The 17,125-nt window shown below is 42.3% G+C and overlaps 1 protein-coding gene across 2 annotated transcripts; it reads left to right on the top strand.

The window, feature by feature from the left end:
- Nucleotides 1–3,224: 3,224 nt before the first annotated feature.
- Nucleotides 3,225–9,198, top strand: CREG1 (cellular repressor of E1A stimulated genes 1; the record flags this gene model as incomplete). 2 transcript variants are annotated; one of them, XM_080374565.1, is made up of 4 exons in its annotated part: nt 3,231–3,611; nt 5,599–5,718; nt 6,918–7,102; nt 7,572–9,198. In XM_080374565.1, coding segments are annotated over exons 1-4 (582 nt in total). In that variant the 5' UTR covers nt 3,231–3,335. The 2 variants fall into 2 exon arrangements, with proteins under 2 accessions (XP_080230692.1, XP_080230691.1); XM_080374566.1 differs by lacking the exon at nt 7,572–9,198 and having other exon boundaries at nt 3,225–3,611; nt 6,918–7,103.
- Between the last annotated feature and the right edge of the window lie 7,927 nt (nt 9,199–17,125).

The raw sequence follows: 17,125 nt of genomic DNA, 5'->3' as shown, positions 1-17,125 counted from the left end.
ACAGGAAACCTGGCACAGCATGTAGCTAGACTGTGCATGTGAATAGAAATCTTGCCCTGTCCACCCAACAACCATGCTGTCTAAAGAGAGTTGGCTCAGGGCAAAACCAGCTATGAAGAGGGCAGGCAGAGCATGATGATACACTAACCATGATGGAGACCTTGCCCACTTTCTGGCTAAAATACAACTTCTTCGGAGACACAGCCCCCAGATTCAGCCTGAGGATCATCACCTGTAAATAACACCGAAATTAAGATTGTTCCATGAACTGGCCAACCCCTCGGGGAAGTAAACTGGCCCAATCTATGGTAGGATATTACTGTCTGTTCACCAGTTTTTTTAATGTAAATAAGCCATGAGTTGAAAAGGAGAACTAGTGGTAACAATACTTTCTTGACCTTATTATGCAAGGATGCTGAGAGCTCCTGGATGTATTGCACCACAACAGAGAGAATTCTTCTCCTTTCTCTGAGATCTAACTAAGGAAGTGAGAAAGCCTGGATATTTACTTCAGATAATGCACACTTTCAGAGCAAGCTGAAGGAGTTAAAGACCTTATTCTTCACCCTACAGGTTCACACCATGCTACCCATCCAAGAAAGAGAGGACAAAACGAAGCCCCCTTCCTTCAGTGCAATGTGCAAGACAATCTATATGCTGCTGTGCACTGCCCACTGCAGAGATTACTCAGCCTGGTAAATCCTGTTGTCCGTAGCAGAGCGACAGTGCTATTTGCTTCCATCAATCCTGTTGAGCGCTTAATTCCCACCAGACCCATCAGCCCAAATCCCGCAGGCTGCTGGGGTTGGGCAGCAGCACCCCTCGGTGGCTGCTGGCAGGGACGGCTGTGGACTTGCAGCAAGGACGAAGGGGCAGGGGAAGGTTAGGAAAACTTGGCAGACTTTGTTTTCTCTTAGCCCCTGAGATGCCACTGTATGGTCCCTCTGCGAGATTCACTTGGACTCTCCTGCTGCGGGGGCTCCCGTAATGCACACCCTTCCTAGTGAAGGAGGGATGGGCGCATTCAACGAATGCATACATCTAAACTGCAGAACATAAAGGCTTTCCCCCTTTCTGCATTTTCTTTTTCTGAAACAAAACAAAATAAAAAGCATTGCCAGCTCTGCTTCCCACATCCCCTTTATCTTCTTTCCTTTCTATCCTTTTCTTTTGCCCTGTGGCACATGATGTTACTTCCACATACTCTCCACGGCATCCCTTCCTTCCTGTTCTGTCCCCACCAGCCACCATCTGTCTGCTCCTTGTCACCCTCTCCTGCTCCCCGCTGAAATCATGCACCCTCAACCCCCTGCTACCACTTGTCCCTTTGACTGCATCAAGTAAATACTGACAGCTCCCAGCCCCCAGGCTCTCAAAGGGATGGACTGCTTGAAAATGGAGAGAAATTCTGTGTATTCATGCACATACATGTTGGTGGGGAGAGAAAAGAGGAAGCTATAATGTCTCTGCCTGTTTCAGCTGGAAAAATCTCTAACAAAAAGTTTGCTGCACTTTTTCTTCCTCATCCCCTTCTCTTTCCTAAGCCATTGGGATCCTTTAGACCATTTTTGTCCCTTTCATCCATAATCTTTTCACTCTTGCAGAACAGCTCCTGTCTTTTTCCCTTCAACACACTCCACTCCTGCCCTTCATCTAAACATGTTGTATAAACCTACATACATAAAGCCAGCCTTTTGCAGTTTCTCTTCTTTTGTAACTCACTCCTGCTCTGTTTTTCACCTTAATGCTCTGCTCTGGAATACCACTTGTCCTGTACCACAAACAAGGCTGGTTGTCTTGCCTTAGTTGCTGGAGCCGTTGCTTGCTACTCACAAGTTCAGCTACCTACCCGAGCTAAATGGCTGCAAATCAGGGCTTCAGAGCAGCATTCCCGCCCCGCCCCCCCCCCCCCCCCCCCCCATTTTCTCCTGAGGTAGGAGAGGGCAACAGAGGAAGGCTCTGTGTGTCCATGCCCAGGGGTTTCTGCCTGCGCTCTGCAGACAAGGGGAATATTGGAGGAAGAAATTATTTTGTTCTGCCTGTATACAAGTACATTAACAGTGGGGAATGGATGTGTGGTGTGTTTTCCTTCATCTTTCATCTGGCCTGCTGCAAGCTATGGGTGCTGCGGGGCACAAGTTAGTTGGGGTTTCTCAGTGCTCTGTTGCAGGGTATGTAGTGCAAACATAAGACTGAAGTGGACAAATGGAAATCCACCATCTTTCAGGAAAAGCTGAATCGAGTCTCACTATTACCGCAGTATACAAATCTTTACAAGGCAACTGAGCACAAGGTGATGGATAAAATAAGGTATACCTCGGTATTTCTGTAAGCGATGCATTGAAGGCCAGGAGGTTGTTCAACTAGCAAAACCAAGTCCTGTAGAAGAGATGTCTTTGACGTATATCCTGCAGTTTGCAAGGGATAAGACTTGAGCTGTGCCTAGTGGCAAGCAAGCTTTACAGTCCAAAAGAGTTCCAGGTAGACCCTGCCTGCTGTAATTAAAGGACAAGGTTTCCCTCAGAGAAGGCAGGGCCACAAACACCCGTGGTGACTCAAAACAGCCTGGGGCTGGTTCATGAGGAAGGCTGAGCCACAGACTCTTGTGGGGACACAGAAGCAGCCTTCTGAGCTGGATTTAGCAGCAACCGGGGACAGCGGGGGTGCCACAGCCCCCCTTTGGGCTCGACGGCCCTCCCCAGCCAGCCACACCCGGGGCAGCGCCAGGGGCCGGCCGCCACTGGGCACCTTGCTGACACCACGGGCTGGGCCACCCAGACCTTGCCGAACAGGACGAAGGGTGCCAGAGCGTGGGCGCAGCCATTCTGCCGGCCTGGCTCCCTCCAGCTGCCCGCGGTGTCGCCCCACAGGTCCCGCAGCCGCCAGCCCGGGCCAGATTCCTGTCAGAGCCCCGCGGCACCCCGGCCCGCCCCGCCGTAGACGTGACGGGCCCCCGCTAAACGTGATTGGCAGAGAGTTCTGAAGGGACCTTTCATTGGCTTCTGGGCTGCTAGTGGATCCGCCCCTTTCCCGCCCCTCCCGGCGGCGAGGCAGCGCTGTTTACAACCGAACAGCTGTGGGGATTGTCCCCGCCTCCTGGCAGCTCTCATTGGGTGAATACAGTGGACATCGTGAGTCTATTGGCTGGCAGCGGGAAGGCTGATTTCCCACTCGTAAAGGCTGCCCGCGGCGCGCTCTCGTTGGTGAAGGTGAGCGGTCAGGGTTGTTCCGATTGGCGGAGAGCAGAGGGGCCCGCCCCTCCCTGCGCGGGGCTGGGGGCGCGGGGCCGGCTGTCGCGGCGAGCGCAGTCGGTGCCCGTTGGTGGCCGGTGCGGGATGGCGGGGTCGGCGCTCCTGTGTGCGGCGGTGCTGCTGCTGCTGGCGGCCGGCGGGGCCATCCCGCCGCCGGAGGAGGCTGCGCGCATGGCGCGTTTCGTCCTGCACAACTGCGACTGGGGCGCGTTGGCCACTCTCTCGGCGCAGGACGGGCTGCGCGGCCGCCCCTTCGCCAACATCTTTTCCCTCAGCGACGGGCCCCCGGGGCCGTTCAGCGGCAGCGGCGTCCCCTACCTTTACCTGACCGACATGGAGATCTCCGTGCAGGACTTGGAGGTGAGGGGGAGCGGCTGGGCCGCGGGCAACGGCGAGGCAGGGGTTTGCCCCCTCAGCCGGCCCACAGAGGGGAACAGGGGGGTGTCCCTGCAAAATCACCTCAGGCCGCAGGTATAAACCGTGAGCCCAGTGAGGGAAACTTAAAGCTTAGAAGCACACAGGCGGCTAATGCAACGTCATATTTTTCCTGGTTGCCTATGCTTTTTCATCCCAGTAGCAAGTGGTGCTTGGAATTTCTTTTGTAGGCCCTCATCAGCGTTTTCTGAAGGCAGTGTAACCAGCGCTGGCTGCCTGTGCCATGGCTGGCACCTCACTCGAGAAGCCCGGGGACAATAATTAACCCTTAAACGTCTTAAACATAAGCAGTGCCGTCTGTGGTGACGCTTGGCAGGCCTAACAAGTTCCTGCTGAGCTTTTGGTTTGAAAAATTGTGAAGCTGCTCTCTGGCAGAGCAAGCAGCTGAAGCTTCCAGCAGCACCGAGCGGGGCAGTGAGGGGCCATGGAATATTTAAACAGGGAGAACGTCACAAAAAATATCTAAAAGAGTGGAAGTTGGTAGTGTGGGACTTGAGCAAAGGCTCCTACACAGGCTACTGAAGGAATAGTAATTAAATCTTGATAAAGGCAAGAGCACAACGACAGGCAGCAGAGTGGCATGCTGAGGCTGAGTGTGTGTAATTGGCCTTGTCTTGTGTCTCTGGCTTGGCTGTGGTCAAGAGAGAGTTGACTAAAAAGCTAGGGAAATAGCAGTCATATGCCTCCTTTGTTAGAAAATGTTTGTTCTAGTAATATTACAGTGTTAGTAAATAAACACAAAGTATGAACAACAGAAACTATTCAGGCTTTGTTTCACTGTAAACCTTTTTTGTTTGTTCCTTATCAGGTTTTAGTCCGTTACATTAAAATAGGTTTTCTACAGCACATAGATTAGATACATAATTAACCTATTGATCTTGTATAGTATCTCCTTTTCCACCCCAGCTACAGGTGTGTCTTCAAAGTAACATGACAATCATAATATAAACTGCTAATGAACGTTTTCCTTCAGAAGGCTCCTCGGCACATGCTTACTCTGCTGTTACAGAGCAGAAACATTTGACTGTGATAGTCACGCATAAGGGAGACTGGTGGGAGGACATAGTGCTGAGTAATCATGAGTCAGCTGTTTTGTAGTTAAGCAACTTCCTATCTGTCAGGTGGTTGCTCCTGTTTCATCAGTTCGGTGGTATTCAGCATAGTGTTTAAGTGACTTTCGGGGGTTTCTTTTTGAGATTAACTCTTTTTAATGAAATTTCCCTAAGCATGTGAATTTCCTTTGCAGGGAGATGATGAACTTTAGTATGTGACGTTCTGCAGTAGGCAATTCTGGTTTGCACCAATACAATCAGATACAGAATCTTTGATTCTTCAAGTTAGGCATCTTACTTAAATACTCAGGATTTTTTTAAAACCTAATTTTTAAAATTAATTTTAAACTTCCAAAGAGCTGACCGGTTTGGGGGCAGCTAGGAGGCTTGTTTTGATGGGGGAGTGAAGGTGGGTTTGTTTTTGTTTTAACTAATTTTACCAACAGTTGTGAAACTGTTGGTTACCTTTTCAGTAACCCTTTGTCCTTCCACCAGAATTCATAGTCTGTCCTTGTTTTCTGCACTGCCCTGTATGCACGTAAATTGGAAGATATCATCATTTAAATGTGAAATAGCTAGACTGTATATTGAACATTGAGTTCCAAGGGAGTGCTGTTTTGTGAAGTTTGCATTTTATTCTAACAAACTTCAGCACGCTTCTGAACTGGGCTTTCTTTCAGATTTAGAGCTCATCTAAGTAGGCTTCCAGATGTAGTTAGGAAAAGATGACAGCTGTGTTTTTTACCAGTAATACTGAGCTGAATGAAATACTGAGAGCTGAAAATATGGTGGCTATGACATTTTTCTTGCAACTTATGTAAAACTTACATAAGCTTCTTGTCTTACTACTTGCATTTCAGATCAATTCAAATGCCTCCTTAACTGTGTCTTTGGCACAGACTCCTTACTGCAAGAAGCACAGATATGATCCCCAAAACCCACTCTGTGCTCACATAATCTTCTGTGGGAGTATTGTAAAGGTAAGCAACTGAAAGTTGACACTGGACAAGATTGCATGCATCAAACAGTGTTGTTTAGTGGATGGAGAAGAGAAAGCTTAGAATTTCTGTGCAAAAGTACATGAAGGGATGTTATGTGCTATGATACCAGAAGGCTATCTCATAGTTTGTGTGCAGAAAATGCGATTACCACTTGATATTTGCAGTTCTGTTGGCATGTCTTTAGCAAGGAGCTTGGGAGAACAATACTGTAATGAAGACTTCTTAGTTTCAAAACAGGTCTAGAGGAACTTAAGACAGTTCTCTTGTGAATGAAGTGTGAAGGTATTTTCATCTCTTTTGCTCAGTTCAATTCTTTGGTCTGTGCAGTGTGACATGCTTCCTAAGCTATAAAGTTACAGGTATTAGAGACAGAAAAAGTGCACTGTATTGTTTGGTGGCATTGCTGCCAGGGCAGTATTCTTCCATGCACCAGTACTTTGGTGTCCTGTAGAAGGCGTTTAGAGCTGCATGTGTTAATCATTGAAGATCTTAATCCCATTATTGAGGATAATGATTGAGGATGAGGACTAATCATCAATACTCTCTCAGGTATTTGAAAGTTATGCTCCAACCATCCTTTAATTGCTTTCAGGAGTTTCTCATCAATAATGGAATTGTTTTGTAATTAGTTCCTGTTGTACCATAGCCAGAGCTCTAACTTGTTGATTTTGCCCTTTAAACATTTACACATTATATATTAAGTGCTGGCACACATTTCAGCTTCCCTTCTCTGTAGCTTCTGTTATGTCATCCTATTTGTGTGTGTGTGCATGTGTTTGCACATGTCTGAACACAGTTTGATCTGTTTGTGTCTGGGTGAGCAGGTGCAGAGGAGGTAAAATTACACTTAAAATGTTCTGTTGTAGTAATTCAGCAAGAATCAATAGTTCTCTGTTTTGTAATTTGTTGAAAGATTCATTCTTATGTTGATAAACTATTTTCTTGCTCGTGCTTACTTTAAAAGCATCCTTTTGATTTAATATTAAAAGCAGCTGCCTTGGAGTTTTTGTGTCTCATGTGCAGTTGTACACCACAGACTTGTGTCACAGTTATTAGTCCTTTGGGACAAGACATGGCTAAACTCAAAAGAGCACACTGCAGTCAGTAGTGGCTTTCTAGCTAAAATTAGTCTCCACGTGTCTGTATCTTCCTGTAATGTATTGCTGGTTATCGTTTAGGTGAATGATTCAGAAGCAGGCTTAGCGAAAAAAGCATTATTCAGTCGCCATCCTGAAATGGAAACTTGGCCCAAGGATCATAATTGGTTCTTTGCCAAATTCAACATCACCAATATTTGGGTCCTGGACTACTTTGGTGGATTGAAAATTGTGACGCCAGAAGAATATTACAGTGTCAAGCCTTAGTAAGTACTTAACTCTCATTGTATTTGGAACCTGTAAAACTTCTCCTTATTGTCAACAGTATATATTACCTGTCTTCTTTTTAATAAACATTTATGTATTTTTCCCTAAGTAGTCTACTGGATACAGTGTATGAAATCATGTGTTTGAATAGGGGATCTGCCTACTTAATATCAAGTATAGTATCTATGGAACTATCTCTGAGTAGCTACACTTGTACCTCAGCTTAAACACAGTAGTTAAATAGTTAAAAATAGTGAGACTTCAGCATTTATGAAGCTGTATTAATGGGATTGCAGCAATATTGCTTAACATTTTTGTAACAATTGCTTTTTAATCTATCATTACGACACTGAGGTATAGAGAAATTGTGTTCTATTGTCTACACGAAACTAAGTCTTCAAACCTTTGAAATACATTTTAGTGCGGTCAATGCTTATATATTCAATTTCTTATTCTTACTCCTCGTAGGTGGAAGAAGATCCTTGGTGATGCTGATATACAAATAAATTACTTTGGCTGTTTCACGGAAGATTTATTTTTTTATATGTATTGTAGAGCTGAATTAATAATGCAAAAAATCAAAAACTTTGCATTGTTAATGAGCTTGTATAGTTCTACTGAAGCAAATGTAAATTCTCACTAACACAGTTTTAAACATGTCATACTCAAAAATCTTTGTGCATAAGCCATAACTGAATTTTATTCATTAAACATGATTTGGGAAAGATCTCTCTCTGTTGGCAATCTGCTCTCAGAAACACTGTTTACTGGAAACTGAAGGATTAGTCCAGTTCTAAACCTTACAATGCCTTAGTTAAGTAATACCTGTCTGTAAGCACTCTCCAATTTTATTTTTAATACCGGTTTAGTTTAGATCTTTATGGCAAAATGCTACAGGATGGCTCAGCTGACGATGGAATGGAAAACATTGCTTGTATTACAATGGCAAATGATATGTATAAAAGTTCCCAGATTCTGTTAAGAAAATTTTTTTTTTCATGCTAGTACACTCACTCCTTGGAGCCATTTTTCTATTTTGCTACCTACATTGAATGTGCTATGGAATATAATTGTGTTTATGCAAACTATACGTAAGTCCTTGGTAACTCTTCAGCTGGCAGCAGCTATGTGCCTTGACTCTTTAATAGAAGCAAGGTGGCAATACTTAAAGAAGTATCTGACTTCATAGGAGTAGTGGTTTGTAAATTCAGTGATAATGTTACAAAGGGTATGTGTGTTCTGATCAGGATTTTGAAGTCTTCAGCTTTGTTAGTCTGATGAAGTTGCAATGTATCAGCTTTTATTACCCTCAACAGTAGAACCGAGCAGATACTTGGTTTTGGAAGCCTTACACAGCAATTTTGGGTTAGTAATGCAGAAGTGAGAAAGAAGCAATACAGTATGACACAGATGACTCATGACTTGTAGAGAATGAAAAGTGATGAAAGGTGTGCATTATTAATTGTGTTAAAATAAGCCACACATAACCATAAAAAAATAAATTAACATTTTTAATATCCTCTCATCTCCCATGTGTTAAGTTCACAAATATTCAAAAGCGATTATGAACAATTAAGTTGATTTTACAATGAGCAAATATTACCTAGTTGGCAGAGTAAAGAATGTGAGAATTTAGATTCCTTAGAGGCAGATCCATATACGGTACAGTGGAATTCATCATATCAAATGATCTCTACATCTTAACGTTGTATTATATCACTATTTTTCTGAGATACTAGAATGATTTTTTTAAAGTATTTTTGATGTAACTTACTAAGTTTTCTTTTTCTGCAAGGGGGGGAAAAAGGTAGTTGTTACCGTATCAGATCCATGCTGTTCTACTCTTTGAAGATTTAGGATCAAGAAAGTATAATATTGAAATAATTTATGTTGACTAGATAACACTGACATAAAGTATGAAATGGGAAAATACTTTTATATGAGGCATTTCAGTTGTGACCTCCACATGATCCTCTGGCATGGACTTGATCTTTACCATGGGGACACCTGAATGCATTACGTGTTACTTGATAACTTCTGATGTGTGAGACTGATGTTGCTGAGCTTTTGTTCAAATTAAAATATTTTTTGACAAGTGGTGTTGAGTGTTGTTTATAGCATAATAATCTCTTCCTCATGCTGTCTTTTGCACAAGCACCCATTGTTCAGAGTTCTTGTTTTATTGTCGCTCTGCTGTCTTTTGCGCTTGCTAGAATCCATGGTGAAGCACCTCTGTTACACCTCTCTCTTCCTCCTTGGATGAAATCGGCATCTTCATGTTTCACTTTCTGTATCTAATACAGTGAAATGGAACAAAAAATAGTAACTGGAGTTCACTAGCGTGAAAATTTCACATTTCACTAGAGTGACAATGAATACAAGGCAGCATTATTTGATTATTTCTTCTGGCTGGGGCTTCTGTGTTTCTAAATGACTATATCATTGGCAAACGGGTGTTCAGCCATCTCTGGGAAAGCATGGCTTCATCACATCTTAACAGTTGCTTGGGAAGACAAACGCCATCGCTCTGAACATTCCCTCCCTTCCTTCTTTTCACTAGCTTTTATTGCTGCGCGTAATGTCCAGTGGTTGGGGGTAACCCCTTGCTTGGTTGGGGTTAGCTGTCCCAGCTGTGTCCCCTCCCAATTCCTTGTGCACCCCCAGCCTGCTCCCTGGTCTTGACATTGCATAACATACCAATGTTTTGGTTATTGGTTATCAACACTTTTCATCACAAATTCAAAATATAGTGCCAAACAAGCGCCTATAAAAAAAAAAAACCAAACTCCATCCCAGCCAAAACCAGTACACCACCTTTAAAAGAATCACTTTCCTTTGAGGGTTTGGTACAGAGTAAAGCTTGTTTTGTTTTAGGGGTTTTTTTGGTTGTCATACTGGATTTGATGTTCCCATTAGTACAGATTCCCAAGTCTTTTCTGATTGTGAGTGGAAGGGCTTTTTTTGGTAATAATCTTAAACAGTTTTATACTACTACTGCATTTTATTGGAGCAATTTTAGATATCCAAATCTCTTTACATGTGAAATTTGAGAGGACCACAGCCAGGTGTTTCTTTTGGATAGTGGTGAAAACAGAATGGTTAAGCTACATATACAGAGCTGGATTTGGGTGTTAATCAGAGAAGAGCCATCTGGAGTTGTTGTATCTATGCACCTCATTGAACACTTGGATAAATCTATTTTTGTATATAGAAGTGGAATGCAAAGCACAGTAGGGTATCAATCATACTAAACATCTCCCTGTTTTTCTCCCTTAGTAATAGGTGTGTAATGTTAATATCACTAATTCAGGAAGCTCATCAGTTCTTGTACTATTTTTCCTAACCTTTTTTTCTTCTCCCTGTGTTCATCTTTGTTATATTAGTCTCATTCAGGGATTTGCTTGTGAGTGTGTTTCCTTTTCTCCTAATATCCAGAAGCAATACTGTAGCTTAGAATAGAAGAGGCCGAGCATAAGAAATTAATACAGCCGTAAACAATGAATCAGCGTTTTGACTTCTGACGATGTGTATCTTCTACCACGAGGTGCTTGACGTATCTGAGCATATTCTAAATAGTAAGAAAGTCAACCTCCATACCTAGGAAGTCAAATATCTCCATTCGTAGGTAAGAATCTGAGACACAGGATAACCTTAGGCACCTCGCTAAATCACAGGATGTTTGTTAGTTGGGAATCTAATTGGGATAATCACAGCCTGTCTCTAATGATATAGTTATGTTTTTCCTTCATCTACTAAACTTGCTCATTGCCACCTTCGTGTTTCTACTTCTTGATTTTCAATTTCTTTCTTGTGTTTTAATGTAAGACTTGTGCTCAGTAGATTCTTGCAACATGCTACATCATTACAGAATGGAGTTTATGTATATCAGGTATAAGTTTAATTCTTTATTTAGTTCTGCCTGGAATTAATTTCTTAGCCATTTAATATTGCATATATGATCTTCACAATAAAACAGAGGTAGCTCAGTCAGAGTATTAGATTAATACAAAACATATTAATCATAACTTAGTGGATGAATTTGTTTTCAACAGGTTTTTCCTGAATAGCAACGCACTGAATCCAGTAAAAATAAAATAAACCGTTATCTTGTTACCGAACACAAGAGGGTGCCATAGGCTTACATTCGGCTTGATTGTTAAAAGTTTAATACTTCAAATTGGTTATTGAATTCATCATAACTCAAAGACGCTGGAAAAGCATACGACAGGGGGCATGATATGAAGAAATTCTTTTTCTCCAGTGCTTTACATTATGAATGCTTTCCTCCATAAATGTGGCAGCCTGCTAGCTGTTAAAAAAGAAGCATTCATCATTTTTTTGTGTTTTGTAATCATTTTGTGCTATGGAGTGCTCAGAAGTAATATCCATGAAAATGATTTAAAGGTTTTTAAATTAAGAAACTCTAGTAAAGGAAATGGAGGCAGGTGTAGAATGCCTTGGAACATCGACTGGGAGCAGACACCTCCAGACTTGACAGTGTTTATTTCTCTCAGTACTTACTGACTACAAGATTCCTAAGTGAGGGTGTTCATTAGTGTGACAATGCTTTGGCTTACACTTGTTAGCTGAACTAAACCACCTGATTCTCATTTGTAATTTCCAACAGCTAATTAATCTTGTTGGACTTGGATTATTTAAGTGCCCCTAACTCTTCTCTAATGGCTTGGGCTGCTTGCCCTGGCTGTGCAGGTGTTTGGGTGGTGAGGCAGAGCTGGGAAAAGCCTTCTTCCAAGCTTCTGTTTGCCTGGGGGCCCTGCTAGAGCTCAAGCCCTTGCTGCTTGCCTAGTCCCACTCACCTGACCTCAAACCTGCCTCGGTAGTTGACCCTGGTTGCTGCCACCCACCCTGCTTTTCTCATCCAGGTACTGTGAGACTGTGTGTCTTGGTGGCGAGGCCACTGCCCTGTGGAGCACTGGGCCCTTGGGGCTCCCCAACAATTGTATTCTCTCTGCTGGGAGGCTCAGGCCATGAGCTTCTCGTGCAAAGCTCTTGGAGTTGCTTCCTCGGCTTTTTGACTTCAGAACTTTTCTATCTAGAGGCTTCCTCAGAGTTTCTGTGTTGAATATTATAGTGTAAGAAGATTAGAGTGTAAGACTCATTTGTTCTGAGTGTAGTGGTTAATGTTCTTTGCAGCATGGTCTTCTATGGAAACAAGGCTTAGGTAATGTGTTGTCTGGACACTTCTGTCAGATTTTTTTTTTTTACTGTGTTGAATTTTGATTTGAAACAGGTAGTCTGACCTTGAAGCCGCAAATGCCTATATATGTCATGACAATTGAAAGGTCAGGAGAGGAAACAAAACCCAGTTCACGTATATTAAAAGTACAGAAGTAGTGGTTTTTGAGAATTTGAGCTTCATTAATTGTGCTGGTTGCAAAGCTGCCTGGAGTCTTCTGGCTGACTGAGACCAAGTATGCAGTCAGTATCCGAAGTGATGAAATTTTGTATTATTTAGTGCATGTTTTCCTTTTAATCAAAGAACTTGATAGCTGCAGTGATTGTTCTGAATTGTCTTTCTCTCTAGCTCTTCATATCCTAGATAAAAAAGCCTTAACGGTTCCCCGCTACTCTTTGCTTCCGATTTCTGCAGCTGTTTGGCTTACTTCTGTTTAAACTACAGAAATTATATGCAAAAGAGAGACTTCCAAGAAGTATTAGGTAGTATGTATGTAATTGCATATGTAAATGTGTATATTTATGTGAAAACATTGAAGATACTTTGTATTTCTATGCTGCTTTATGCTAATATAACCTATTAAAAGTAACTCTTTCTAGACTGAAATGAAGCAACTGCTTAGAGATAAGAAATACAGAAATAATGGCACAAAACCTGCAGTATACAATTATAAGGAGTTCTTTCCTGTCGTCATTTAGCCGAAAACAGTTGTCTAATTAAGCATGAATTAGATTTTTTTTATTTAAGTGCTTAAATGAATTTGGTTAACTTTCCCCCAGATAAGCATTTGAAAAATGCAGAAGAGGTATGTTTTAAGGGTGAAGAGGGGAAGAAAATAAAAGGAAATGAAGATACTTGTCACAGGTCTTACAATTTGGCTTCACAATACTTTTATATTCATGAAAGACATAACCTTACTGATCCATTATAGTCTGTACAGCCATGCAGGAAGATTCTGAAGGTACTCTATAGTTAAAAATAGCATTTCCAGAATGTGTGCTTAGAGGTTAAGTCCCAGATTTTTCTACACATACTGTATGTAATCAGGGAGGCTCACCTGCAATTAACAGGTGAAAATATTAATAATGTGAGAGAGAGTAACCTGACTAGCCTAAAGGAAAAGAAGCTTTGTGCTTCCTTCTTAACATATGATGTAAGTGGTTGTCTCTCCAGGGCATAAAAAAAGAAATAAAAATCCAGAGCAGATCGTAAAGGCTTCACTGGGTAGGAAAGAATTCAACATTACAGATTTGATAGTCTCAAAACTGAGTATTCAGAGAGGGTGCATTTTAACTTTCTACTAATATCTCCTTTATAGGTTTCCAAAACCCATGTTGCACTGAAAATTTTAAGACTGTAGTGGGAACGGGGAACTGCTAGTCACAAAACCCCCAAAATAATGAATAGGAATTCCTTCTTACACTGCATCGGGGCTTGTTTATCATCTCCCATAGGAAACATACAGGGCAGTGTTTGTCTTTATAGTATTGTATAGGTGCCTGGGATTTGTTGGTTTTTCTTGTTGGATGTGGCAGGATTTCTATTTGCACAATGCAGCTGCAAGGAGTAGTGACAGTCAAGTGCTTTTTTCTTGGAAATGTAGTATTTTCATACACAGAGGGGAGCAGTTATAGCAAGACCAGCTTCTCTTGTCTCCCTGTTGGGAGCTGCAAAGCAAGACCTGTAGTTAGACACTGTCTTCTTTCCAGCTCTCCATTTGCAATGCTGGCAAAAGTGCAGGGCAGGGACTAATCCTCTTGGAATGCAGCAATTACCACTAAATAAGTATTAATTGCTGCATTCCAAGGGGATTAGCACAGTTGAACCCAATTACAGCAAATCGAGGCTTCACTGTAAGGCACTACAGTACATTGAAATGCAATGAAGCAATGTAGGACTGTCAGTTTGCAACATTTTGTCAAGAAAAACTGTGGGCTTACACACTGTAAACAGCAGACTTTCTCTATTGAGTGTATTAGTCGAATGCATGAATGGCGTGCATTGCTGGAGGCTGCAGTTTTCTCACCAGAGAAAATTGTTGCTTATTTAACACCCATTATCTTTGTGTGAGCGTCTCCAAAAATGATTTTAATACTTGTAGAGTTAGTTCTGGCACTACAGCTGTCACTCCCTGCTGGATCAGGGGCTAGACTCTGCAGTCTGTCTGGATTCTCCCATCACTAACGTTGGCCAGCTCCTCCATGAGGTGATGTAGGAATTCATTTTGCCTGCAAGTACTAACTGTATAAAATAGGCTTAGGAGAACTTTTGATAAGTGACCTACTCTCAGTCCCAGCAGTCTGCCGTGATGATTACAGGAAAGCTCTCTGCGGTAGCAATACATGAGCCAGAGGGCAGTGTGTAGTTATTTTTTTTTAATCCTCAGCTTGTCTGTGGTGTGGGTTTGTTTTTTCATTTTCATTTATTTCCTGTTAAAACTGCAAACCCTGATGCTATGTTTTTGGGTGTATTTTTTTTTTTTTCATAGTACAGCCAAAGCATAACCAGTAAGCATGAAAAGGGGATGCTTCTGGGGATGAATCAGCCCCTTGCATTAGAGCTGTTCCAGAATTTCTTGTGTCCGGAGAAAGAATGGTATATATTGATGCCCAGAACCAACTGAATGCATACCTTGTCTGTTTTTTGAAAGATATTACCCTTACAGATAATGAGCTGCACCTTAACCAGTGTTAAACACAACTGAGTTGTACTTGGGGACCACTTCAATTCCCTGACCCATTCTGTTTCAGGAACCATAGATCAAATCTTGCAGTCTTCCCGGTGTAGGTAATTCTTGAAATGCACTTTCCTCCACCCGTATGTTTAGATAAAGAGTCAGGTTTAGCAGAGAGCTTTTATTAACCCAGCAGGGAGGGTTTTATGCCTCCACTGTGGCCTTGTCTGTATTGAGAAAAATAGCCGCTGGTTCAGCTGAACTAGCGTTGCCATTCATTTCTACTCCTGTGTTAACAAAGTTCTTGCAATCTGACTGAAGTGAGTAAACTGAAGCATCACTATGGTTTGAACTGTTGGAAAATCCAGTGCACATATTGATATGGAGAAATAGTGTGAAATGGGGACAATGGACATCGATTGTGATTGTATATGTCTGCTCAAGGAATGTGGGTATGGTGACTGGTCATGGGTGCGGTGTCTGGTCATATAGGCACACAGCTCTGAGGAGACAACTACAGTTTTGAGGAGACGCCTGCCCTTCTTCCTCTAACAAAGGGGAGACAGGGAGACGCCTGCCCTTCTTCCTCTAACAAAGGGGCTATTTAAAAAAGAATGAGAAAAGGATGAGAGATATTCCAGTGCTGTCTAGAGGGAGGGAGTGCTAAGTCTCCTTGCTGGAGAAGATCGGATGGTCACAAGAACATGAATCACCTACAAACCTGCAAGACCACCACATTCCAGGAAACGGACTGATAAGCTAATTAACATATGAAGCGAGAGTAAGCGGGTTTAGGTAACGAATATGTATAGGCGTTAATTGAATATTCATTTGTTTTATTGTATAAATGTGAGATGGTTCGTCCCTTCGGGCATGCACGCTTGTGGAGGAGCGATCCCCCGTGCATCTGCGTGCAATAAACATACCTACTTTATAACTTTCGAGTTATAGAGTCTAATTCCGCACATCAATATGAGGTTGCCTAATGCGCAATATGGGCAGGAGGTGCTGAAGTTTTTACTGTGCTATGTAGTTCCTAGAGAGCAAAGACCAGATAGACTGAAAAGGTGACACCGAGCAAATAATTCCTCGTTGTGTAATTGCTATCTGTACGAACACAGAAAATCTTTTTCCTAGAGAGGAGACCACTTCATCGTCTCTATTCTCCTTGACTGCATGTGATTTGCATGTCCCATGCCGTGCATGTTCTGAAAATAACCCGTAATACAAGCATGATTGTTCTTTGGTATACTTTCATCGTATTTAGATTATAATCATAAGCTTGCCTTTTTTCAAATGCTGAGGGATGGGGAGGAGACAATTTCTAGGGGTGCTATATGCAAAGCCTTATTTTGATTCTACCCACACTGCTAACTGTTTCAAAGAACGTCTTCAGAATTTCTTAGTGATTAAGTATTCTTTATTGTCGGCGCCGGGCGTACGGGGGATCCTTCCACCAATCGTACACACTCAGAGGGGCAGACTATCTTATATTTATATAATGAAACAATGAATATTCCATTAACGCCTATACATATTCATTACCTGAACCCGCCTACCCTCGCTTCGTATGCTAATTAGCTTATCAGTCTTTCACGCTTGCGCAGTTTCTTCCAAAAATTGTGGGCCGGGGTCTTTAGAATGTGGGCAGTGGTCTATGGGAGGAAGGCTGTAGGTCTTCCTCATGGTGTACTTTTCACCTTTTGCCCATTATGTGATGGTCTTGCACCTTATCAGTCTGAGGTAATTTATGCCCTTGCTGGCCCTCTGCTTTTCTTGCTTAATTATTTCTTTTACCCTTATCTGTCCTCTCCTGCTGAAGTGTTTCGCTAAAGTTTTAACACAGAAGGTCAGCAGATAGGCGGATATCTAACAAAGGATAACAGAACAGACACCACAGGTAGATGAGTAACATGTGGCGGTACATGATATCTACAATTGTTACAGTGGCTAACAAACATAATGTTTATTCTTTAATTCTATTCTAAAGTTCATTCACACTACATCACTTTGAAGCATATGCTTTGCTGTGTTTCAAAAGTGATGAGTTGGCAGACTTGTAGAAACCTTTCCCAGGGTTTTTACAATACCCCTTGTAGTTTTACTCAGGGACATCCAGCTGTCCCATTATCTCCTTGGTAGGGCAGCTTG

This window comes from Falco punctatus, assembly GCF_963210335.1.
Source record: "Falco punctatus genome assembly, chromosome: 2".
In the NCBI taxonomy this organism is placed as follows: Eukaryota; Metazoa; Chordata; class Aves; order Falconiformes; family Falconidae; genus Falco; species Falco punctatus.
This window is presented reverse-complemented; position numbering and strand designations above follow the sequence as displayed.